This window comes from Pristiophorus japonicus, chromosome 24 (genome assembly GCF_044704955.1).
Source record: "Pristiophorus japonicus isolate sPriJap1 chromosome 24, sPriJap1.hap1, whole genome shotgun sequence".
NCBI lineage: Eukaryota > Metazoa > Chordata > Chondrichthyes > Pristiophoridae > Pristiophorus > Pristiophorus japonicus.
The window spans coordinates 18,549,401-18,573,105 of record NC_092000.1 but is presented as its reverse complement, the minus strand read 5'-3'; the positions used below and the strand labels follow the sequence as shown (position 1 = coordinate 18,573,105).

Below are 23,705 nucleotides of genomic sequence, written 5' to 3'. Positions count from 1 at the left end.
TTATCGAGAAGATCCTTGGCGTAACAAGGTGCTACTAACAGGTAGTCACCAGGCACAGGTACAAGATTTACAAACAAATTATGCTTCAGATGCACGTGTGTGAAGATGGGTGGCCTCGGTATCTGTGTGTACACATGTGTAATTTATGTATCCGTCTGGCTGAACCAGACTGGTCACAACCTCGGCATCCTATGTGACCCTGATCTGAGCTTCGAACCCCATATCAACTCCATTACCAAGGTCGCGTACCTCGCCCTCCTTGACATCCCCCTGTCTCAGCCCATCGGCTGCTGAAACCCTCATCCATGCGTTAGTTACTTGCAGACTTGACTACTTCACTGCTCTCCCGACCAGCCTCCCATGTACCATCCTCTGTACCCTCGAGCTCTGCCAAAACTCTGAAGCCTCTATCCTATCTCGCACCAAGTCCCGTCCACCCATCACCCCTGTGCTCGCTGACCTACATTGGCTCCCAATCCTGCAACGCCTCAGTTTTAAAATTCTCATTCCTTGTGTTCAAATCCCTCCATGGCCTCACCCCTCCCGATCTCTTTAACTTTCTCCAGACCTCCAATCCTCCGAGATCTCTGCGCATCCCCGATTGCCTTTCCTCCACCATTGGTGGCCGTGCCTTCAGCTGCCTGGGCCCCAAGCTCTGGAAATTCCTCCCTAAACCTCTCTGCCTCTCTGCCTCTCTCTCCTCCTTTAAGGCATTCCTTAAAACCTACCTCTATGACCAAGCTTTGGGTCATCTGTCACTTTACATGACTAGGTCTCAAATTTTGTTTCATAACGCTCCTGTGAAGCACCTTGGGATGATTTGCTGCATTAAAGGCACTATATAAATAATGGCAAGTTGTTTTCCTTGTATCTGTGTGTGTTTATGTAATCAATGCATCTGTATGATCTCTGTATTTGTGTTTGTGCATGTGGAATCTGCGTAACACTGTGTGTACATGTGTGATATACATGTGACCTGTGTGTACATGTGTGTGATCTGCATAACACTGTGTGTACATGTGTGATATACATGTGATCTGTGTGTACATGTGTGGTATACGTGTGACCTGTGTGTACATGTGTGGGATCTGCGTAACACTATGTATAGATGTGTGGTATATGTGTGATCTATGAGTACATGCAGAATCTATGTATCCAGGTACTGGCGTCTGAAGATTCTGTGAGATGGGTGTTTCCAAGTGAACTGAAGTCAACTTCTCTTGCTCTGAAGATTTTGACTCCTTATTTCTCTTCTTCTCACAGTCTCCTCGGTCGATGTTCCACGCATTTTGCTCACTGATTAATTCAACCAATAGCCTGATCAATCAAACATGGCAGAATCAGACTGTAGCTCTCCCTTTGCAGGTTAGTAGTGACAAATTCTCCATTGAAACGCAAGGGGTAACATCGAGGGTTGGGCTCGGGGGGAGTTTAAGAGCTCGGAATTGTTCAGCTCAGGGGCGGGTCGCTGGGGATCGCTGGCAAACGACAGAGGAACGACAGGCAGGGAAAGAGGAAGAAGCACCTCCATGGCTCAGTGGACAAATGCACCTCGAAGCATCGGAGAATATTCCAGCACAGCCACAGCCATTCGGCCCATCAATCCTGGCCTGCTGTTTTTCTCCATAGGAGCAACCTTGTCTGGAATTGAGGTGAGAGATCAGCCATGATCTTATTGAATGGCGGAGTGGGCTCGAGGGGCCGTGTGGCCTATTCCTGCTCCTAATTCTTATGTTCTTATGAAGCTAATGTCCTGCCCGCTCCCCAAGGTCTTTAATATCCCTCCTCCTCCTCAAGCATTTACTAATTCCCTTTATAAAGTGCAAATGGACTCTGTTTCAGCAACAGTCGGCACCAGAGAACATCACAATCGATACATTGTTTTTAACCACCTTTCCGAGACTCACCAGTTTGTGTCCTCGCACTGGGATCTTGCCGATCGTTGGAAATCCCGAGTGTAGACCCGAGTGACCTTGGACTGAGGTCACGGGGTGCCCAGTGATTGGCTCCAAGCTTTCTGTGACCGATGGACACATGGGACATTGTCCAGCCCATCAATGAAATGATCATTGCTCATTGGAAATTGACTGGTTTTGTTTCAGTGCTGCCCTCCTCCCAGGAGCGGCGAGAGTGGGGGCATCGGTTGTGATGTTGGGTATGGTGGCACGAGGCTCATGCCCAATATCACCCTATGGGCCCAGGCAAGAATCGAGCCAATCAGAAACCACCTATCGCTATTTACCCTATCATAACCTTGAAGTCCTCTATGTGGTCACCCCCTCAAACCTCTCCACTCCATTGGAAAAAGCTCAAGGAACATCAGCCTAGATTTTGTGCTCAAGTCTCTGGAGTGGGGCTTGAGCCCTCACACTTCTGACTCAGAGGCGAGAGTGCTGCCCACTGAGCCACGGCTGCTGTCCACTGGGTCCGCGTGTGGAGCTACCAAAGGAACTGTGACGATCTTTGTTATCCGTTATGTCTTCACTGGGATGGAAGTGAAATGCTTTGTCCTCCACAGCAAATCATTTCAACCACCAATGATCTTCTCGGGAATGACTCCCTGTGGGACGGCATGGAAAGGAAAGAACGGCTCCTGTCAGTGTCCATCTTCCTGCAGTCCATGGAAAAGTTGGCCATTGTTGCCGTTCTGCACTCACCGGGTGACAAACTGATAAGGAATTCATCTGAAAATATCGGTGAGTTCAAATAAGATATTTTACACAATGGATTTTCTTGAGGCAGCTGTGTGTGCGTTGTGTCAGAATCTTATAGGTTTCAATAAGATCACCTCATTGTTCTAAACTCCAATGAGTATTTGGCTTCCCACAGCAAAGTAATTAGGAAGGCAAATGCAATATTGGCCTTTATTGCAAGGAGGGTGGAGTATAAAAGTCCTGCTACAACTGTACAGGGTGTTGGTGAGACCACACCTGGAGTACTGCATACAGTTTGAATCCTATTTAAGGAGGGATATGCTTGCATTGGAGGCAGTTCAGAGAAGGTTCATGAGGTTGATTCCTGGGATGAGCCGATTGTCTTATGAAGAAAGGTTGAGCAGGTTGGACCTATACACCTTGGAGTTTAGAAGAATGAGAGGGGAACTTATCGAAACATATAAAATTATTAGAGGGCTTGACAGTAGATGCAGAGAGGATATTTCCCCTCGTGGGGGAATCTAGAACCTGGGGGCATAGTTTCAGAATAAGGGGCCGCCCATTTAAAATGTAAATGAGGAGGTTCACCAGACTTATTCCCAGGATGGCAGGACTGACATATGAGGAGAGACTGGATCGACTGGGCCTGTATTCACTGGAGTTTAGAAGAATGAGAGGGAATCTCATAGAAACATATAAAATTCTGACGGGACTGGACAGGTTAGATGCAGGAAGAATGTTCCCAATGTTGGGGAAGTCCAGAACCAGGGGTCACAGTCTAAGGATAAGGGGTAAGCCATTTAGGACCGAGATGAGGAGAAACTTCTTCACTCAGAGAGTTGTTAACCTGTGGAATTCTCTTCCCTAGAGAGTTGTTGATGCCAGTTCGTTAGATATATTCAAGAAGGAGTTGGATATGACCCTTACAGCTAAAGGGGTCAAGGGGTATGAAGAGAAAGCAGGAAAGGGGTACTGAGGTGAATGATCAGCCATGATCTTATTGAATGGTGGTGCAGGCTCGAAGGGCCGAATGGCCTACTCCTGCACCTATGTTCGATGTTTCTATGAGGAGGAATTTCTTCTCTGAGGGCCATGAATCTTTGGAATTCTCTACCCCAGAGTGCTGTGGAAGCTGGGTCATTGAATATTTTTAAGATGGAGATAGACAAATTTTTGAACGATAAGAGAGTCAAGGGTTATGGGGAGCGGGCAGGGAAGTAGAGTTGAGGCGAAGATCAGATCGGCCATGATCTTATTGAATTGTGGAGCAGGCACGAGGGGCTAAATGGCCGACTCCTGCTTCTATTTCTAATGTTCTTAAGAGGAATAACATGTACTGACCTTCTACGTAATACCCAGAATGTAGAATCTGTCCTAAAATATTCAGTGATTCTATAATCCCTGGGATATAATTAGATCATTTTTTTCAAGATACTTGTGATTCTGAATCCGAAACATTTCAAACGCAAGACCCTTGGGTCTTATGTAACAGAAACGTTGGCACTCCTGGGGCCTCACTGAATTGAACCAGTGAAAAGCTGGGCCATAAGGACCAGGTTTCTTGCCCGGTCTGTCCTGAGTGAGCTGGGCTCAGGTGGATTGCCCCAAGGGCACTGTACCTCGACCAACGGTGGGAACGGAGGATTAGGGAGTTACAGTCGAGCCCATTCCCGTCCTCACCAGAGATCCAAACACAGGCCTTTCCAGCAGAAACGCAGTCTGGTTTCCCCCTCCATAGACTGCTGGCACTTGTTGTCAAGGCTCACACACGAATAATGACCACTTCAGCAAGGTACCAGAGAGTGAGCAGTGTCTGGAACTCTAGCACCAGAAGGATTCTGGATCGGGACTGAATCCAGTTCCACCATCTGGGTTAAGTTTGTTTGAATCTCCAATATCCATCCCGTAGTTTACAGAGAGCCGTTTTCGATGGAATGAGGACGTAAGTGAGCTCAAGCTCCTAAAAGCTCTGACCCCATCCCAAATTGAAAGGTTGGGCCATCTGCCGAGTGGCTGGGAACTGCCACGAGTCCCGTTGAGACCTTGTGAAAGGCCCCAAAAGCTCTTCAGATAATTGATCCCAGAGGGGATTAAGAATTTCTTGTCCCACCAAATGACTCCTTCCCAGAGCGAAATGGTTTCTTTACCCCTGTTTTCTCCCACCTCGGATGGGTTTTGGGAGGACTTATGGTGGAGCACCGTGGCTCACTCCATCTTCCCAGGGGGGATCGGGGCAATCATCGCTCAAATGCCTGTGGCCCACCCCGACTATAAAGATGGTTATTCCCATTCCCACCATTCGGAGCGGGGTCAGAATCTTCAGGCTTGAGTGGACTTTGGCCTCTCTCTGCCTCACTGGGGGAATGAGGCCATTGGAAACCGGCCCAATTGTTTTCAGGAGAGAATTGGTGAAGAAAGTATATAAGAGCTGACAAAGAGCAATGATGAAGTAGAATCACGATGTTTAGATGGCGTGTTGCACTGAATTTGATGCTTTGATGTTCTGTACTCATCAATGTGTGAGTTGGTGATGCTGGGGTTTGGAAATTCTTCAATTTCAGGCACCCGGTGTGATCAGCAGACATCCCGAGGTCAGTGGGGCATCAGGAGCAGCGAGTTCAGGTCTGGGTCCCCCACCTCAGCAAGGATATATTGGCCTCAGAGCGGGTGCAGAGCAGATTCACCGGAATGATCCCGGGGCTAAAAGGGTTAAATTATGTGGACAGGTTGCATAGACTGGGCTTGTATCCCCACTAGCAGATTGTCGAAATCCTTTTTACCTCAGACACCACCAGTCAGCAAAAAGAGGAAAATATAATTCCCTCATTGAACCCAGGCTTCAGAAATGAGAGGCCAGTGTCTGACCCAATGAGCCACCCAGTCCATTGTGTTGCTTTTCGTTGAATCATAAAATAATACAGCACAGAAGGAGGCCATTTGGCCCATCGTGCCTGTGCCAGCTCTTTGCAAGAGCTATTCAATTAGTCCCATTCCTCCACTCGCTCCCCATAGCCCTGCAAATTTTTCCCTTTCAACTATTTATCCAGTTGCCCTTTGAAAGTTACTATTGAATCTGCTTCCAGCGCCCTTTCAGGCAGATCATAACAACTCGCTGCGTAAAATAAACATTTCTCCTCATCTCCACTTTGGTTCTTTTGCCAACTATCTTATGAACTGTAATGTATGCACTGGTGAGTATGCTCACAGGTTTGTAGAGCTGTTGAGTTGTGAGTGGCTTAGCCAGTCACGTGATGTTCACAAGACTCAATAAAACCCCAGCCAGTTGGGTTCGGGGGATCCACGATGAGGCAGATGGTTGTGAGCCTGGTGGATGAATTGGTAATGTGTAGTGTGATTGTGAAACCTTTGCTAATAAACCAACTAGTTCTTAATAGCAATGTGTTGCGATGAATTGTTAAGCAAAGAACCCATGAAGCAAATACATTACATGAACCAAATCATCCTTTTATCCCGGTGCTGTTTGCATCTGTTGAACTGACAGATTGGGCCGAAACAATATAACGGCAGAATGTGAGCAAATCTCACTCCTGCACCACACGTTACAGAGTTTGCTTTCTTTCACTCCTAGATCTGGAAGCTAGAGTTTTTCGAGGGGAGAACAGTTCGGCCCACGACAGAGTAAGTTTACAGGCAAAGGGCACCGTGATGGATATTTATCGCCGTACAGTCACCGGAGGAACCGCAACGGGTAAATCTATCGGTGATCTCTCCGTTCCTTCAGTTGCGCTCAACAAACACCTCTGCAGGTTGACACGTTTTTCTCAATGAAGTGAAGCGAAACGCACGCGTGTCGGGGCGTGCAGCCCTGGGCCTGCGGTGGGAAGCGCCGTTCGAGTTCCAAGGGGTGGGGCGATAGAGGGGGGGGGTTGCTCACAGGCCTGTAACCATCGTTCCCCACATGGGGGGTTGTGAGGTCCACCATGGGCCTTTGGGAACCAGTCGGAGTCCGGCCCAGAGAGGGCACAGAATCTGAGAGGGAGTTACCTCCCACCTCTTTCTTGTGTCTTCCAGCAGCTGTTGCAGAGCAGAAATGGCAGAGGCCCAGGGACAAGTTACCTGTCTCTCTTCCCACATAGTGAGGTAGGGGGGTGGTGGGGGGAATAAGGAAAACCACTATTGGAATAAAAATGGCATTTAAGGATAAATCTTCTGCCTCGACAGAAGTAGTTACAGTGGGCTTTATAGCTGCTGATTGGCTTGGAGGTGCACTCTGGTCAGATTGTGTGGTCACCTCGTTAATATTAGAGTATCAGTCGTGGTTCAGTGGCTAGCACTCCCTCTCGCCTCGGAGTCAGAAAGTCATAGGTTCAAGTCCCACATTAGAGAAGATCCACGAGGCTGATTCCTCGTGTCAAAGGATTGAGTTACCAGAATAGACGGTAAATCGGGGCTTGAAAGGAAGAGTCTGATTGATGCTCTTCAAGAGCTACACAAGATATTAAATGGCTGCTTCAGGGTTTAACTGGATACTAGAATAAGGGGGCGTCGGATAAAACTGGTGAAAGGAAAGTTGAGGACAGACATCTGGAGGAACTTCTACAGCCAGAATGATCTCCTGGGTGGTGTAGTCTGATTAAAGAGACAGTGTCAGTCGCCTCCCGAAAACATGCCCATCTTTCCCGCAATTCGATGTTTGAATCCCTCCAATCCGGTTTCCGCGCCTGCTACAGTACCGAAATGACTCTCATCAAATGACATCCTTTGTGACTGAGACAAAGGCAAGTTATCCCTGCTCCTCCTTCGAGACTTGTCTGCAGCCTTTGACATGGTTGACCACGCTATCTTTCCCGAATGCCTCTCCACCGTCGTCCAGCTGGGTGGGACTACACTCCCCTGGTTCCATTCCTATCTGTCCAATCGTAGCCAGAGAATCACCTGCAACGGCTTCTCTTCCTGTCCCTTCCATCATTACCTTTGGTGTCCCCAAGGATCTATCCTTGGCCCCCTCCTATTTCTCATCTACATGTTGTCCCTTGGCGATATCATCCGGAAACACAGTGTCAGTTTCCACATGTACGCTGACGACACCCAGCTCTACCTCACTGCCACTCCTCTCGGCCCCTCCATGGTCTCTAAATGGTCACACTGCTTGTCCGACATGTAGCACTGGATGAGCAGAAATTTTCTCCAATTGAATATTGGGAAGACCAAAGCCATTGTTTTCGGTCCCCACCACAAACTCCATTCCCTAGACACTGACTCCATCCCTCTCCCAACTCCTGACTGAGGCTGAACCAGACTGTTCGCAACATTGGTGGCATATTTGACCCTGAAATGAGCTTTCGACCACACATCCATAGCATAACTAAGACCGCCTATTTCCACTTCCATAACATCGCCCAACTCCGCCCTTGCCTTAGCTCATCCGCTGCTGGAGTCCCCATCCATGCCTTTGTTACCCCTAGACTTGGCTATTCCAATGCATTCCTGGCTGGCCTCCCACATTCTACCCTACATAAATTGAAGGACATCCAAAACTCGGCTGCCCGTGTCCTAATTCGCACCGAGTCCTGCTCGCCCATCACCCCCTGTGCTCGCTGACCTACATTGGCTCCTGTTAAAGCAACGCTTCAATTTCAAAATTCTCATCCTTAATTTCAAATCCCTCCATGGCCTCGCCCCTCCCTATCTCTGCAATCTCCTCCAGCCCCACAACCGCGCCCCCACCCCGAGATATCTGAGCTTCTCTAGTTCTGCCCTCCTGAGCACTCCTGATTTTAATCGCATAACCATTGTTGGCAGTGCCTTTTGTTGCCTAAAGCTCTGGAACTCCCTCCCTAAACCTCTCTGCCTCTCTGCCTCTCTTTCCTCCTTCAAGGCAATCCTTAAAACCTCCTTCTTTGACCAAGCTTTTGCTCACCTGTGCTAATTTCTACTTATGCGGCACGGTGTCAAATTTTTATCTTATAACACTCCTGTGAAGCGCCTTGGGACGTTTCACTATGTTAAAGGCGCTATATAAATACAAGTTGTTGTTTTCAGATGACCTGATGGAAGGGAACATAGGTCATCTGTCTCGGTGGAGGAACTAAACCAAACGGCCTCCCCAATCTGGGATCTTGCTATTCGTTACTGCCTTTATTGCACTGCCGCAATTGGCTGCTCTCCAATCCTCTGTTTCTATGTCTCGCGAATGTCTACAAATCCCACTGGATTTGGCCGCGATCTTTTCCGGGAAGCCGGCCGTGACCTGGTCCAGTTCCACAGCAGGAGTTACGTGTATGTTTTGGCCATCGCCTCCCCTGTGGATTTCACTCCGGCGTTAGTAACGTTTGACTCTCCCTCCCGGGGCAGATGTTGCTGCTGTGGCTTTGATCGCCTACAAGAACATGGATTCCATCCTGAATGGAAGTGTTTTCAACCTCAGCACCGCCGGTGGGAAACCAAAGCCATTTCGACTGATCTCAAATGTAGTTTCAGCCACGATAACTAACAGGGACAAGCATGGACTCGACCCGACAGTGAACTTCACTTTCAAGCACACAGAGGTTTGTAACGCGCTGCGCCAAGTTTGTGTACAGTTTGTCAGAGATTGGATCACGGATACCATCCTTGTTTCTCCATGCAATTCTGGGTTTAAAGACTAACCAGGTATTTCTGTCCAGTGAGCCAATTTAGTGAAACAGCGGAAAGATCACTGGCCTGAGAATGAGTCTGTTAACCTGCCAATTTTATTGTTACGTCACATAACAGTACGTGACATATGGACCAGACCAGTGGGTCGGCTGTGAGACAAAACAACTCATTCATGATGCAGAGTACATAAATAAATAAATGGGAATTAGTTATTTATTTATTTTCATTAGAGTTTGTGAAAATTGTCCCCCCTCCCTCAGTTTTATCCCCTCCTCTTTGAAGATCCTGACTCTTACTTGGGTACAGCCTCCCATTCCTTCACTCCATCATCTGTTCCTGCTGTGTGAAGGTAGACAGTGTCAGCAGGTTATTGGCTGGTGGAGAGCATTGCCGCTGACCTTTGACCTGCTCCTACCCATTGTTCACACACCACACTGAGGCTGGTTGTAGTTCACCAACTCCTGCCTGGGCTGAGATGGGCTAATTCAACACGGACCCGGAGTGGAGCCTGAGGCGTTGCCTTCTGTGTGGCTCAGTACCACACTGGGCTGTTGCCTTTCCCCACTGAGCAGTACACATACCATCTACTTGCCCGGTTACAGCTGGCTCGGTAACTGCGGATGGTAAAATGTAATCCCTGCTCTCCACAGGAAGCTATTCGTGATTGGACAATGCACTGCGTCCACTGGAATTATGCAGCTGGGAAAAGTTACTGGTCTCCCAGCGGGTGCACTGTGGGAGCTTCCAACGGAATGGAGACCCAGTGCCGATGTAATCACCTCTCCAGCCTCGCTCTGCTGATGACTCCTTTCAAACGCCAGGTACAAATGTTTATTCACCAATATTCTTCACGGTTAGTACTAAATTCATGGCAACGAAACACAGCAGCATTGATGGCTCATGTAGCCCCTGAATGGTGTAGTGAGGGTGAGGGACAACTGTCCGATGTTGTGCTACAATGAAAGTTCCTGGATTGTGGGATTTAGATGCATCTGGGTGATGGACCAAGGCCCACAGTGCAGGACAGTATCAGGGCTGGAAATAGTGGGAGAGAAGAGGGGATGAATCAATAAATAGCGATGGATGACACTAAGATTGGATTGTACAAGCCTGTAGGTTATAGGATGAAGCTGAAGACTGAAGGAGGTAGGGAGTTCCATAGTTTGTGAGTTCTTGAAAATGATGACTTAGAGTGGGCGATGTGCTGGAAAATCCTCCACAAAACTGAGAAGATGCACCTATCAGAAAGGCCAAACTGGCTGGAGCTCATTTCTCTAGAAACGAGAAGGCTGAGGGGTGACCTAATAGAGGTCTTTAAAATTTTGAAGAGGTTTAATAGGGTAGATGTAGAGAAGATGTTTCCACTTGTGGTGGAGACCAAAGCTAGAGGCCATAAATATAAGAACATCGCAAATGAATCCAATAGGGAATTCAGGAGAAACCCAGAGAGTGGTGAGAATGTGGAACTCACTACTGCTGGAGTAATTGAGGCAAATACCATCGATCCACTTTTGGGGAATCTGAGGGAGAAAGGAATAGAAGGTTATGCTGATAAGGTTAGATGAAGAGGTGTTAGAGGAAGTTTATGCACCGGCACAGACCAGTTGGGCCGAATGTCTTGTTTCTGTGCTGTGCATTCGATGTCATTCTGTGATATGGGAACAGTATTCAAGCCTTAAATGGGGACGGGATTTTTAGTGAATTTAAGGACAAGTGATGAGCATGATAGGAGGATTAAAGCTTCTCGAAGACCGATTTAGTGATGGAGAAGATGTGGGAGATCCAGTTAAGGATTAGACAGAGAGTGAGGCCTAGAATGTCTCCAGGTGACGCAGCAGTAAAAGGTAAGTGATGGACTTGCATATCATGTAAATATGTGCCACTCACAAGCATTGAACCATATCAGTGACCATACTTACTCCACCATCTACAAGGCTCAAGTCAGAAATGTGATGGTTCACTTCCGAACATAGGAACAGGAGGAGGCCATTCTGCCCCTCGAGCTTGTTCCGCCATTCAATTAGATCGTGGCTGATCTGTATCTTAACTCTGTTTACCCGCCTTGGTTCTGTAACCCATAATACCCTTGCCTAACATAACTCTATCAATCTTTTTGAAATTTACAATTGATCCCCAGCCTCAACAACTTTTTCAGGGAGCGAGTTCCAGATTCCTTTGTCTGAAGAAATGTTTCCTGACATCACCCCTGAACAGCCTGGCTCTAATGTTAAGGTTATGTCCCCTTGTTCTGGACTACCTCACCAGAAGAAATAGTTTCTCTCTACCTACCCTATCAACTCTTTGAATCCTCTTCAACACCTCAATTAGACGACCCCTTAATCTTCTATACTCGAGGGAATACACGCCTAGTCTATACAATCTGTCTTTACAATCACACCCTTTTAGCCCGATATTATTCTGGTATTTCGCGCACACTTGAATGTGTGCAGCTGAAACAACACTCAAGAAAGCTCGACACCATCCAGGACAGAGTGGTTCCCTTGATCAGTGCCAATGTCCAACCCCTACACCGTTGGCACACTGTGGCTGGCTATGTACTGTCTACAATATGTACTGCAGCATCTCCCACCCCGTGACCTTCGCACCAAGAAGGACAAGAGCAGCAATGTCGCGGCAAACCACCAGCTCCAAGGTGCCCTCCAAATCAAAGCATCCCGGCTTGGACATTTATCATTGATCTTCCATTGTCGCTGGGTCAATATCCTGGAGTTTCCCACCTTACACCCCTGTGGGAGCATCATCACCACAGCTCCAAGGAGAAGAGCCCCCAGTACCTTATCAGGACTATTAGGGATGGTCAATAAATGCAGCCATGACAACATTGCCCATGCCCCAAGAACTAATAATAAAGATGAACAAAGTTGCAAACCAGTTTATAAAGAACGCACATATAGGTTTCCACATAAAGGAAGTCAAAGAGGTGACGAGGCTTGGATCGGTGGTAGAACTGCAGCCTGTAAGGTGGTAGGTCGTGGCTTCAAGCCCCACTCTAGAGAATTGAGCACATCATCTAGTCTGATACTTCAGTGCAGCACTGAGGGACTGCTGCACTGATGGAGATGCTGTATTTATATGAAGCTTTATAGCAAGGCTCTATATGCCATCTCAGGTGGACATAAAAGATCCTATGTATTGGATTTTATATTGGATTAGGACTAATGCTCTTGCTCCTGTGTCCCTGCTTCTTATCCTTTATTTAATTAACAAATTTGAGAGTCCATGAGGTAGTGGTATAGCTGACAGATGTTTATTAGTTAAAGACAGTACACTGAGTAGTACATGCAAGCAGTGTGTCTATATACTCACCTGTAGGATACCCATTGGGGTAGTTTGAGCTTACCACTCCCCAGGCGGTTCTCAGTCTTGAGTCTCACCGAGGGTATGTTGCATTCCACAATCATACCGTTACGGTACCACACCTACTTTGGTCACAGGATATGGTGTAACCCTGAACCCCATGTGCTATTCCTTTGTTCAACACTGACCTAGTTTGGTTCTGTCCAATTCCCTTCTCTCCAACCCTCTGTATTATGTTTCCCTTACATTACTTTGCTGAGTACCTTTCAACACTTGTCCTTCAGGCCTGGGTCTGTGTGTCCATGACAGCACATTGACTCCGACTCTATCTTAGTCCAGTGATATATGTTCCACCTAAGCTAAGCATTCTACTTATCTATAATTACTTTTAGCACGTACTGCAGTTAGTTACACTTACGCCTGTTGTTTTTAATTCGGTTTTCACGTCTACTCTTGTTCAAGTAGCCTGTTCTGTATATTTAACACAATCAGTCAGTCTCTCTGCACTCACTGTAGTTCCCTCACAATGCTCTTTACCTATGCCAGGCTGTTATCTGATTGTACCCTATCCTACACTCTGCAACTAGTTGAAGAACACCACCAAAAACAGATTATCTGATCATTTATCACAGTGCTGTCTGTGGGAGCTTGCAGTGCACAAATTGGCTGCCGCGTTTCCTATGTTACAACAGTGACTACTTCAGCAATACCTCATTAGCTGAGGAACATTTTAGGATGTCCTGAAAGGCCCTATATAAAAGCAAGTTCTTTCTTTCTATAGGACGATCCCCTTGCTTTGACTGTAATTACATTCATTGGGATTCCCGTATCGTTGGTGTGTCTTGGAATCACCTTTGTGACGTTTGCCTTCTGCTCCAATTTAAAAAATGCCATAAATACCACCCACACGCAGCTGTGCGCGAGTCTCTTCCTGGCAGAGCTGCTGTTCATCGTGGGAATCAACAGGACCGGAAACCGGGTAAGGGACCTCTCCACAGCCAGCAACGCCCAAGATTGTGTGTGCATGTCTAAGCATATTTGTCTGTGTCTGTGTATACACGTGGTGTGCCTGTGTGTGTCCATGTACACGTATGTTTGAGCGTACATGTTTCTGGATCCATGTGCATCAACACCTTTCTTTGGTGTAACCCTCACCTCCTTCGCTCCACCATTGGTGTCCGTGCTTTCAGCTGCCTCGTCGCTCAGCTCTGGAATTGCCTCCCTAAACCTTTCCGCCTCTTCTCTCCTTTAAAACACTACCTCTTTGATCAAGCTTTTGGTTATCTCTCCTAATGTCTCCATCTTTGGCTCGGTGTAACTTTCTTTTTGCCTGATAACGCACCTGTGAAGCATCGTGGGATGTTTTATTTTGTTAAAGGCCCTATATAAAGGCAAGTTGTTTGTGTGCATGTATGAGGATGTGCCTGTGTGTGCATCTATGTGTGTCTGCGTCCGTGTGTGTGTGTGTGTGTGTGTGTGGCTGTGTGTGTGTTTATGTATCTGCCCATGTGCGTGTACATGTGACGTCTGTTTGCTTGTGTGTCATTTGCCTGTGTGGTGTGTCTGTTCATGGATGGGAGTATGTGTGTGTTTTTTCTGCGTGTGTCGGTATGTTTTATTTAATTCACTCTTGGGGCGTGGGCATTGCTAGCCACACCAGCGTTTATTGCCCGTTCCTAGGTGGTCTTGAGAAGGTGGTGTTGGGCCGCCTTCTTGAACCGCTGCTGGGAAGTTCCAGGATTTTGACCCAGCGTTGACGAAGGAACGGCGATATATGTCCAAATCGAGGTGCTGCGTGACTTGGAGGGTAAAATGGAGGGGTTGGTGTTCCCACGCACCTGCTATCCTTGTGCTTCTAGGTGGTGGGTTTGGGAGGTGCTGCCAAAGAAGCCTTGGCGAGTTGCTGCAGTGCATCCTGTAGATGGTACACACTGCAGCCACAGTGCGCCGGTGGTGGAGGGAGTGAATGTTGAAGGTGCTGGATGGGCTGCCGATCAAATGGGCTGCTTTGTCTTGGGACGTGTGTAAATGTGTCTGGGCTTTTGTTCTGATTCGTTGCTTCTGCCTCTTGTCTAATGAATGCATTCTTTGTGTTTTGTTGGCTTGCAGTTGCCTAGCACAACAAGAACTTGCATTTATATAGCGCCTTTAACATAATAAAACGTCCCAAGGTGCTTCAGAAGGGTGTTATAAGATAAAATAATTGGCACCGAGGCACATAAGGTAATATTATTGCAAATAACCAAAAGTTTGGTCACAGAGGTCAGTTTTAAGGAGCCTCTTAAAGGAGGAAAGAGAGGCGAGAGGCTTAGGCAGGGAGTTCCAGAGCTTGGGACCCAGGCAACAGAAGACACGGCCACCGATGGTTGAGCGATTATAATCAGGGATGCTCAAGAGGGCAGAATTAGAGGAGCGCAGATATCTCGGGGGTGGTGGGGGGTGGAGGAGATTACAGAGATAGGGAGGGGCGAGGCCATGGAGGGATTTGAAAGCGGGGATGAGAATTTTAAAATCGAGGTGTGGAATTGTGAGGCTCTGCTGTTTCAGGAAAGGCTCTCACGCTGTTTCTTGTTGTTTCAGGTTGTGTGCGGGATTGTGGCGGGGTTTTTACACTACTTCTTCCTGGCAGCATTTGTCTGGATGTTTCTGGAAGGAGTCCAGCTCTTCCTCATGGTCAGAAACATCAGGCAATTGAGGGCTCCTCACTCAGAGAAAACTGGGAGGTACATGTACTCCTGTGGCTACGGGGTCCCTGTAGTAATCGTGGTCATATCTGCTGCAGTCTATCACGATGGCTATGGGTCACCCAGACAGTAAGTAATGTGTCCTGTTATTCCAGCCTTGCCATGCATTTGTGGCCTTCCAATTGAACTTAGGCTTATATTCAATGGAATTTAGAAGAATGAGAGGGGATTTCATAGAAACGTATAAAATTCTGACGGGATTGGACAGGTTAGATGCAGGAAGAATGTTCCCGATGTTTGGGAAGTCCAGAACCAGGGGTCACACAATCTAAGGATAAGGGGTAAGCCATTTAGGACCAAGATGAGGAGAAACTTCTTCACTCAGAGAGTTGATGGCATGTGGAATTCTCTACCACAGAAAGTTGTTGAGGCCAGTTCATTAGATATATTCAAAAGCGAGTTAGACATGGCCCTTACGGCTAAAGGGATCAAGGGGTATGGAGAGAAAGCAGGAATGGGGTACTGAGGTTGCATGATCAGCCATGATCATATTGAATGGTGGTGCAGGCTTGAAGGGCCGAATGGCCTACTCCTGCACCTATTTTCTATGGTTCTATGTTTCTATGAACTCAAATCACTTCTCTCACCTGTGGACTCCAAACTTCTTTCTGAAATCGCAACCTTCCTTTTCTCAATAATAATAGTTAATGTTCCTCTGAGCTTCCCTCCCATCTTCTCTTCTTCTTGTCTCTCCCCTTTCCTTCCTCTCTTCTTCTCTCTCCTCCCCTCCTTTCTGCCACTTACGTTCTCTCCCCTCCTCTTGTCCCCTCCCCTTACCTCCTCTCCTCCCTCTGCCTCTCGTCCCTCCTTACCCCACCTATCCTCGCTCCTCTCCTCTCTCCTCCCCTTCCTCTCTGCACTTTATCCTCTCCGTGCCACTCTCTCCATTCCCTGGTCAGCAATCAGGAATGGGGTCCTGGCTGATTTCCCCCCCTCCACCCCCCCAACCCAGCTAATGTAGCTCCAATCCGAGTCAGATCGGCATGTACCAGGGATGTCCCTGGCCTCCAGCTCAAGTCCACATCAGGCAGTCCACTTACTAATGTAGCTACTGAGGGTCTGCACAGGGGGAGAAATATGAATTTCATAGATCCATAGAGCACAGAAGGAGGCCATTCGGCCCATCGTGCCTGTGCCGGCCGGTTTGAGCGATGGGTAAATGGACAGGCAGCTCCCTGAGGTGATGTGAGGAGGGTTGCCCAATTTGACACTGAAGGGTGCCCTCCCCGGAGGATATCCCGGCACCATTCTGGGCAGCTGCCAGTAAGCCTGTTCAACGCTCTGCACACTACCTGCAGCCGCTGGGAACACATGGACAAGAAGATTGCACAATTAATGGTAAGAAAACAAGACCCAATATGTACCACGTCTCATAGATGGCCCAAAGATTGCCTGCTGCAAAGCATTGCCTGTTCCTTGTCTACTTCTCACTCATAGAGAGAAGGAGAGAAGAGAGGCAGAAGAAAGAGAGAGATGGAGAGAGAAAGAAGGAAAGTGTTATATATGTAAACTTTATAATAGTGTAAGACTTGCCATCAGGGGGCGCACCTGTTGGAGGCCCAAGGGTCACCTGCACACCTCATGCAAGCAAGTGTAAAAGTTTGTCTGCCATGCTGCTTCTTCATTCTGGAGTTGGATTAAAGAGACTAAGGTCACATCAGTTTGAGCTTACAGCACACAGTCTTGTGGAGTTAATCTGAACATAACAGAAAGAAAGAGATGAAGAGAGACAGAAGGAACGAAAGAAAGAAAGGAAAGAAAGAGATGGAGAGAGACAGAAAGAAAGAAAGACGTGCATTTATACAGCACCGATTACAACCGCAGAAAGTCCAATTTGCTTCGGAGCCAATAAAGTACTTTTGAATTGTAATTACTTTTATAATGTAGGAAACAACCATTTTGCAAACAGCAATGTGACAATGACCAGATAATCTGTTTTAATAACGTTGATTGAGGGATAAATATTGGCCAGGACTCCTGCTCCTCTTTGAAATAGTGCCGTTCGATGTTTTACATCCACGCGAAAGGGCAGACGAGGCCTCGGTTTAACGTCTCATCTGAAAGCCGGATGAGCCCCATGCACCACAGCACAGGCCCCACAGATAACAAGGGGCAACGGGTTCCAAACCCACTCCGGACCCACGGACTCTGCCCCTGGTTTTACACCACTCTCTGCGCTTGTTGCGTTCCTGAGAAACTGTCACCCGGGACTTATGAATGTCGGCATTTACTGAGGGCTGAATGTCACCTCAATGTCAATCTGTGAGCGGCCAGCACACGGGACGTTTTATCATCCAATCAGTGAGCGGGGTTTGAGAATATTCCTGCGGGATGAATCTCCTGCGATTGGCGGTTTGCGCTCTCGTGTGCCCCTCAGCGATCCAGAACATTCACTTTCTCCTCTTAACTTCCAGCTGCTGGATCTCCACGGACAGAGGATTGATCTGGAGTTTCCTGGGGCCCGTGTGCCTGGTAATTGTGGTAATTATATACCGTCCATATCCAGATTCTGGGGTTTTATTTGTGACACGTTGCATCACATGATTATGTGTGAAATGTGCAGTAAACTCCTGCTCTGTTTGTGTATCTAACTTCACCCCAGTTACAGTAATAAGCAAATTGCCCCTCATCTGTACCCCATGGTCTCTCCCCCCACAGCACCTCTCCCCCACAGTGCCTCTCCCCCGCCCCCCCACAGCCTCTCTCTCACCTCCCACAGTCTCTCTCCCCACAGCCTCTCTCACCTCCCTCGCCCCCCCACAGCCTCTCCACATCGCCCTCCCCCTACCCCCACAGCCCTTCCTCCCCCCTCCCTCATAGCCATTCCTCCCCCCTCCCCCACAGCCCCTCCTCCCCCCTCCCCCCTCCCCCCTCACCCACAACCTCTCCACCTCCCCCAAACATTCTACCCCCTTCCCCCAAACATTCTACCCTCTCCACCCCACAGCCTCTCAACCCCCAACAGCCTCTCCCCCTCCCCCGACAGCCTCCCCCACAGACTCTCCTCCTCCCCCTCCCCCCACAGCCTCCCCCCTCACAGCTTCCTCCCCTCCCCACAGCCTCTCCCCTTCCCCCATAGCCTCTCCTCCTCCCCCACATTCTCCCCCCTTCTTCCACAGCCTCTCCCTCACCCACAGCCTCTCCGCCACTTCCCATAGCCACTCTCGCCCCCTCCCCGGCCCACAACCTTTCCCCCGCTACAGCCTCTCCTCCCCACCATAGCCACACTCACCCCCTTCCCCCACAGCTTCTCTTCCCCCCTTTTCCCCACAGCCTCCACTCTTCCCCCACAGCTTCTCTTCCCCCCTTTTCCCCACAGCCTCCACCCTTCCCCCACAGCCTCTCCCCCTCCCACAGTCACTCTCCCCCCCCCCACCCACAGCCTCCCCCCCTTCTCCCACAGTCTCTCTCCCCCACAGCCCCCCCTTCCCCCACAGCCTCTCTCTCTCCCCTCCCCCCACAGCTTCTCCCCTCTGCCTCCACCCCACAGCCTCACTCCCCCCCACCACCGCCTCTCTCTCCCCCTCCCACAGCCACTCTCCCTCGCACTTGTCAACTCTCCTCTCCCCACCACCTGAAGGCTCCCTCCCCAAAATCAGTCACTTTAGAGAAAAAAGCGAAAATATCAGACAAAGAGATTGTTGGCAAGGAGGCCAGTTTGAAGGCCCGCCCAGCATATGTGGTGGGTGAGCATCAGTTGATGAATGTGAGGAATTGAAGAGTTAACGAGGGGCTGATTCCAGATACAACCCACCAGAACCTGTTGACGATCAGCCAACACATGTCTTCAAATCTTCCGCAGGTCAACACACTGCTGTTCCTCACAATACTCTGGATATTGAAAAAAGAAGTTTCTAAGCGTGACACTCAAGTGTCTAAACTTCAGGACACGAGGTGAGTGTCACCCCTCTAGGACTTTACAGAAAACTCTGGAACCAATAAATATTTGGAAGTTTATAGGAAGATTTATAAAATGAAAATGTGCAGGGCTGTGGGGAAAGAGCGGGGGAGTGGGACTAATAGGATAGATCTTTCGCCGAGCCGGCACAGGCACGATGGGCCGAATGGAGAGAAGGTCACTGATGAAGAAGCTGGAGATTATTGGGCCGATGATGTTGGGCAGAGGAACGCCTGCAGTGATGTCCTGGGGCTGAAATGATAGGCCTCCAACAACCACAACCAATTTTCTTTGTGCTGGGTATGTGGGACATTTTCCTCTGATCCCCATTGACCAGTTTTACTCGGGCTCCTTGGTGCCATATTCTGTCGATTGCTGACTTGGTGTCAAAGGCAATCACACTGACCTCACATCTGGAGCAAAGTATCAATGAGGTCTGCAGTCCTGACAGAACTCAAACTGAGCCTCGGTGAGCTGGTTGTTGGTGAATAGTTGACGCTTGACACCACAGTTAAAGACACTTTACTGATGATAGGCTGGGTTTGTTCTTATTGGAACAGAGGTTGAGAGGAGACCTCATTGAGGTGTACAAAATATTGAGGGGCCTGGACATAGTGGATAGTAAGGGCCTATTTCCATTGGTGGAGAGGTCCATTACAAGGGGGCATAGTTTTAAGGTGGTTGCTGGAAGGTTTAGAGGGGATTTGACGGGGAGGGAGACTTCTTTATGCAGAGGTTGTGGGGATCTGGAATTTGCCTGGAAGAGCGATGGATGCAGAAACCCTCACAACTTTTAAGAGATGGTTGGATGGACACTTAAAGTGTTACGGACCTAGAGCTGGTAATTGGGATTAGACTGGATGACCTTTTGTTGGATGGCGCAGTTATAATGGTAAGTACTGCAGGGAACAGAATACGGCCAGGGTGATCGCCTGGACAAGTTTTGATCGCCTGGATGGGACGGAGAGGAATTTTCCCAGATTTTTTTCCCCGAAATTAGCCTGGGTTTTGATCTGGTTTTTGCCTCTCCCAGGTGATCACATGGCTCCGGCTGGGGTGGAGTGTAGAAGTTTCAGTGTAAGGGGTGTCGCAGTTGTGTGGGGTGGACTGGTTGGGCTGGGTGCTCTTTACTTTTCCAGCATTGTTCATTGTTCATAGGTTTATATGTAACCTTCAGGGCTGCTGACCAAGGGCCGTGTGGCTCTTTGTCGGCCGGCGAAGACAGGTAAATGCCAGTGATGGAGCTGTACTGGAACAGCTTGCCTAGAGACGCAGCTAGTGTTGGAGCACAGGTCTTCAGCACGACAGCCGACACATTGCCCTGTCACCTTTTCCATGTCCAGTGCACTCAGCCGTTTCTTGATGCCACATGGAATAAATCGAATTGGCTGAAGACGGTTTCTGCAATGCCAGGGACCTCAGGAGGAGGCCGAGATGGATTATCCACTCGGCACTTCCGGCTGAAGATGGTTGCAAATGCTTCAGTCATGTATTTTGCTGGGCTCCGCTGTTGTTGAAGGTGAGGATGTTCATGGAACCTCCTTCTCCCGTTAGTTGTTTAATTGCCCACAGCCATTCCTGACGGGATGTGGCAGGACTGCAAAGCTTTGATCTCATCCATTGTTTGTGGGATCATTTAGCTCTGTCCAGAGCATTTGCTTCCACTGTTCAGCGTGCATATCGTCCTGTGTTACATAAGAACATAAGAATTAGGAGCAGGAGTCGGCCATACGGCAACTCGAGCCTGCTCCGCTAGTCATAGAATCATAGAAATTTACAGTATGGAATGAGGCCATTTCAGCCCATCGTGTCTGCGCCGGCCAACAAAGAGCTATCTGACCTAATCCCATTTTCCATCTCTTGGTCCGTAGCCCTGTAGGTTACAACACTTCAAGTGCACATACAAGTACTTTTTAAATGTGGCGAAAGTTCCTGGCTCTACCACTCTTTCAGGCAGTGAGTTCCAGACCTCCACCACCCTCTGGGTGAAAACATTTCCCCTCAAATCCCCTCTAAACTTTCTACAAATTACTTAAAATCTATGCCTCCTGGTTGTTGACCCCTCTGCTGCGGGAAACAGGTCCGTCCTATCCATTCAATAAGATCATGGCTGATCTGTGCTGCACCTTCACCAGGTTGGTGCTGGTTGGTCTCTGGCTCGATGGTAATGGTAGAGTGAGGGACATGCTGGGCCATGAGGTTAGATTGTGATGGAATATAATTCTGCTGCTGTTTGCCGACAGCGCCTCATGGGTGCCCACTATTGAGCTGCTAGATCTGTTTTTATTCTATTCCACTTAGCACAGTGGCAATACTACACGAGTGTGTGCTCAGTGTGAAGACAGGACTTCGTCTCCACAAGGACTGTGCACTGGTCTCTCCTACAATGCTGTCAGGGACAGACACAGCTGCCCACACATAAACCAGGTCAAACAGGTTATTACTGTTGTGTATGGAGAAAGAGTCAGACTGAACACTGTGAGCACAAAGTAAAGTGTGACCTTAGTCTTTTATTGTAGGTCTCCAGATTGCCTCTCCAACCTGTGAAGCTTCCTTAAATACCTATGCTCCCAAGGGATTATGGGATCCCTTGGGACTCAAGGGGATGAGTCCTCTGGTGGCTGTACAGGGTAAATACAAGTATACATATATAACAACACACCCCCCGCTGCCCCCTCCTCCCCCCCCCCACCCCCGCCAAAGTCAATAGTGTAATTATTTACAATGTGAGTCGTTCTGGGGCCCTTCTTGCCCTGGTTGATCGTCCCGGGGTGAAAGCTGGTGTTGTTGAATCATTTGTTGGGCCCTCACTGGGCTGTTCTGCAGCTGGCCTTGCTGGGCTGCCTGGTGTGTTGGGCCCTGCTGAGCTGTTGTGGATGATGGGTTCTGCTTCGTGGTCAACCGTGGTACCAGTTGCCATTGGTGTGTATGTTGGGGGATCAAAAAAGGTAGGGTCCAAGGTGGGTTGCTCAGGATAGTCCGTGAATCTGAGTTTGATTTGGTCCAAGAGTTTCTGGTGAATGAGTCCATTTGAAAGTTTGACCCGAAACATCCTGCTCCCCTCTTTGGCTACGACAGTACCGGGAAGCCACTTGGGACCATGTCCATAATTTGATACAAATACAAGATCATTGATTTCAATCTCGCATGACACATTTGCACTATCATGGTATGCACATTGTTGAAGCCACGTGCTCTCTACCTGTTCATGAAGATCAGGGTGAAGTAACGAGAACCTTGTCTTAAGTGCTCTTTTCATGAGCAGTTCAGCAGGTGTGATCCCAGTGAGTGAGTGTGGTCTTGTGCGGTAGCTAAGCAGAACTCGGGAAGGCGAGTCTGCAGTGAGCCTTCAGTTACCCTCTTCAAGCCCTGCATGATGGTTTGCACTGCTCTCTCTGCCTGACCATTGGACGCTGGATTAAACGGGGCAGATGTGACATGTTTGATCCCGTTACTGGTCATGAATTCTGTGAACTCAGCACTGGAAAAACATGGCCCCTTGTCGCTCACCAGGACATCGGGTAGGCTGTGTGTGGCAAACATGGCCCCCAGGCTTTCAGTATTGGCAGCCGACGTGCTAGCCGACATTATCTCACATTCGATCCACTTGGAGTACGCGTCTAGAACCACAAGGAACATTTTACCCAAGAATGGGCCTGCATAGCCGACGAGTACCCTAGAGTAGCGGCGCCTCCCTGGGTACACTGCTTAACTGCGAGCATGTATTACATCTGTGAACGCAGGACTTTAAAGTCCTCATCCATACCAGGCCACCACACGTAGGATCTGGCTATCGCTTTCATCATTACGATGCCTGGATGGGTACTGTGGAGGTCATTGATGAAGGTGTCTCTGCCCTTCTTGGGGACCACTACTCGATTGCCCCACAGAAGGCAGTCTGCCTGTATAGATATTTCATCTTTGCGCCGCTGGAATGGCTTTATTTCTTCCTGCATTTCCACTGGGACAGTGGACCAGCTCCCATGAAGCACACAACTTTTGACTAGAGATAATAAGGGGTCCTGGCTAGTCCAGGTTTTGATCTGCCAGACAGTGACGGGTGATTGCTCACTCTCATGGCTAGATCTGCGGGCTGCACCATTTCCACACCCGTGGTGGGCAATGGCAGCCTACTGAGAGCATCGGCGCAGTTTTCTGTGCCTGGCCTGTGGCAGATGGCATAGTTGTATGCGGACGTGAGCGCCCATCTCTGGATGCGGGCCGATGCATTTGTATTTACCCCTTTACTCTCGGAGAACAGGGATATAAATGGCTTCTGGTCAGTTTCCAATTCGAATTTTAGCCCAAACAGGTATTGATGCATTTTCTTTACCCCATAGACACACGCTTACATTTCTTTCTCAATCATGCTGTCGGCTCTCTCAGCCTTAGACAGACTCCTGGATGCATAAGCAACCGGTTGCAGTTTTCTGAAATCATTAGCTTGTTGCAATACACACCTGATGCCATATGACGACACATCACATGCTAGAA

At 48.6% G+C, this 23,705-nt stretch overlaps 1 protein-coding gene across 1 annotated transcript in view; it reads left to right on the top strand.

Moving 5' to 3' along the window:
* LOC139237767 (adhesion G protein-coupled receptor E2-like) overlaps positions 1-23,705 on the top strand; it is an 80,903-nt gene that overhangs the window by 42,421 nt on the left and 14,777 nt on the right. Inside the window, exons 11-19 of the mRNA XM_070866951.1 lie at positions 1,264-1,365; positions 2,519-2,696; positions 6,244-6,363; positions 8,970-9,163; positions 9,902-10,072; positions 13,351-13,548; positions 15,150-15,382; positions 17,728-17,794; positions 19,116-19,207. Of these exons, the coding sequence (XP_070723052.1) occupies positions 1,264-1,365; positions 2,519-2,696; positions 6,244-6,363; positions 8,970-9,163; positions 9,902-10,072; positions 13,351-13,548; positions 15,150-15,382; positions 17,728-17,794; positions 19,116-19,207 (1,355 nt within the window). The remainder of the gene's footprint in view (positions 1-1,263; positions 1,366-2,518; positions 2,697-6,243; positions 6,364-8,969; positions 9,164-9,901; positions 10,073-13,350; positions 13,549-15,149; positions 15,383-17,727; positions 17,795-19,115; positions 19,208-23,705) is intronic.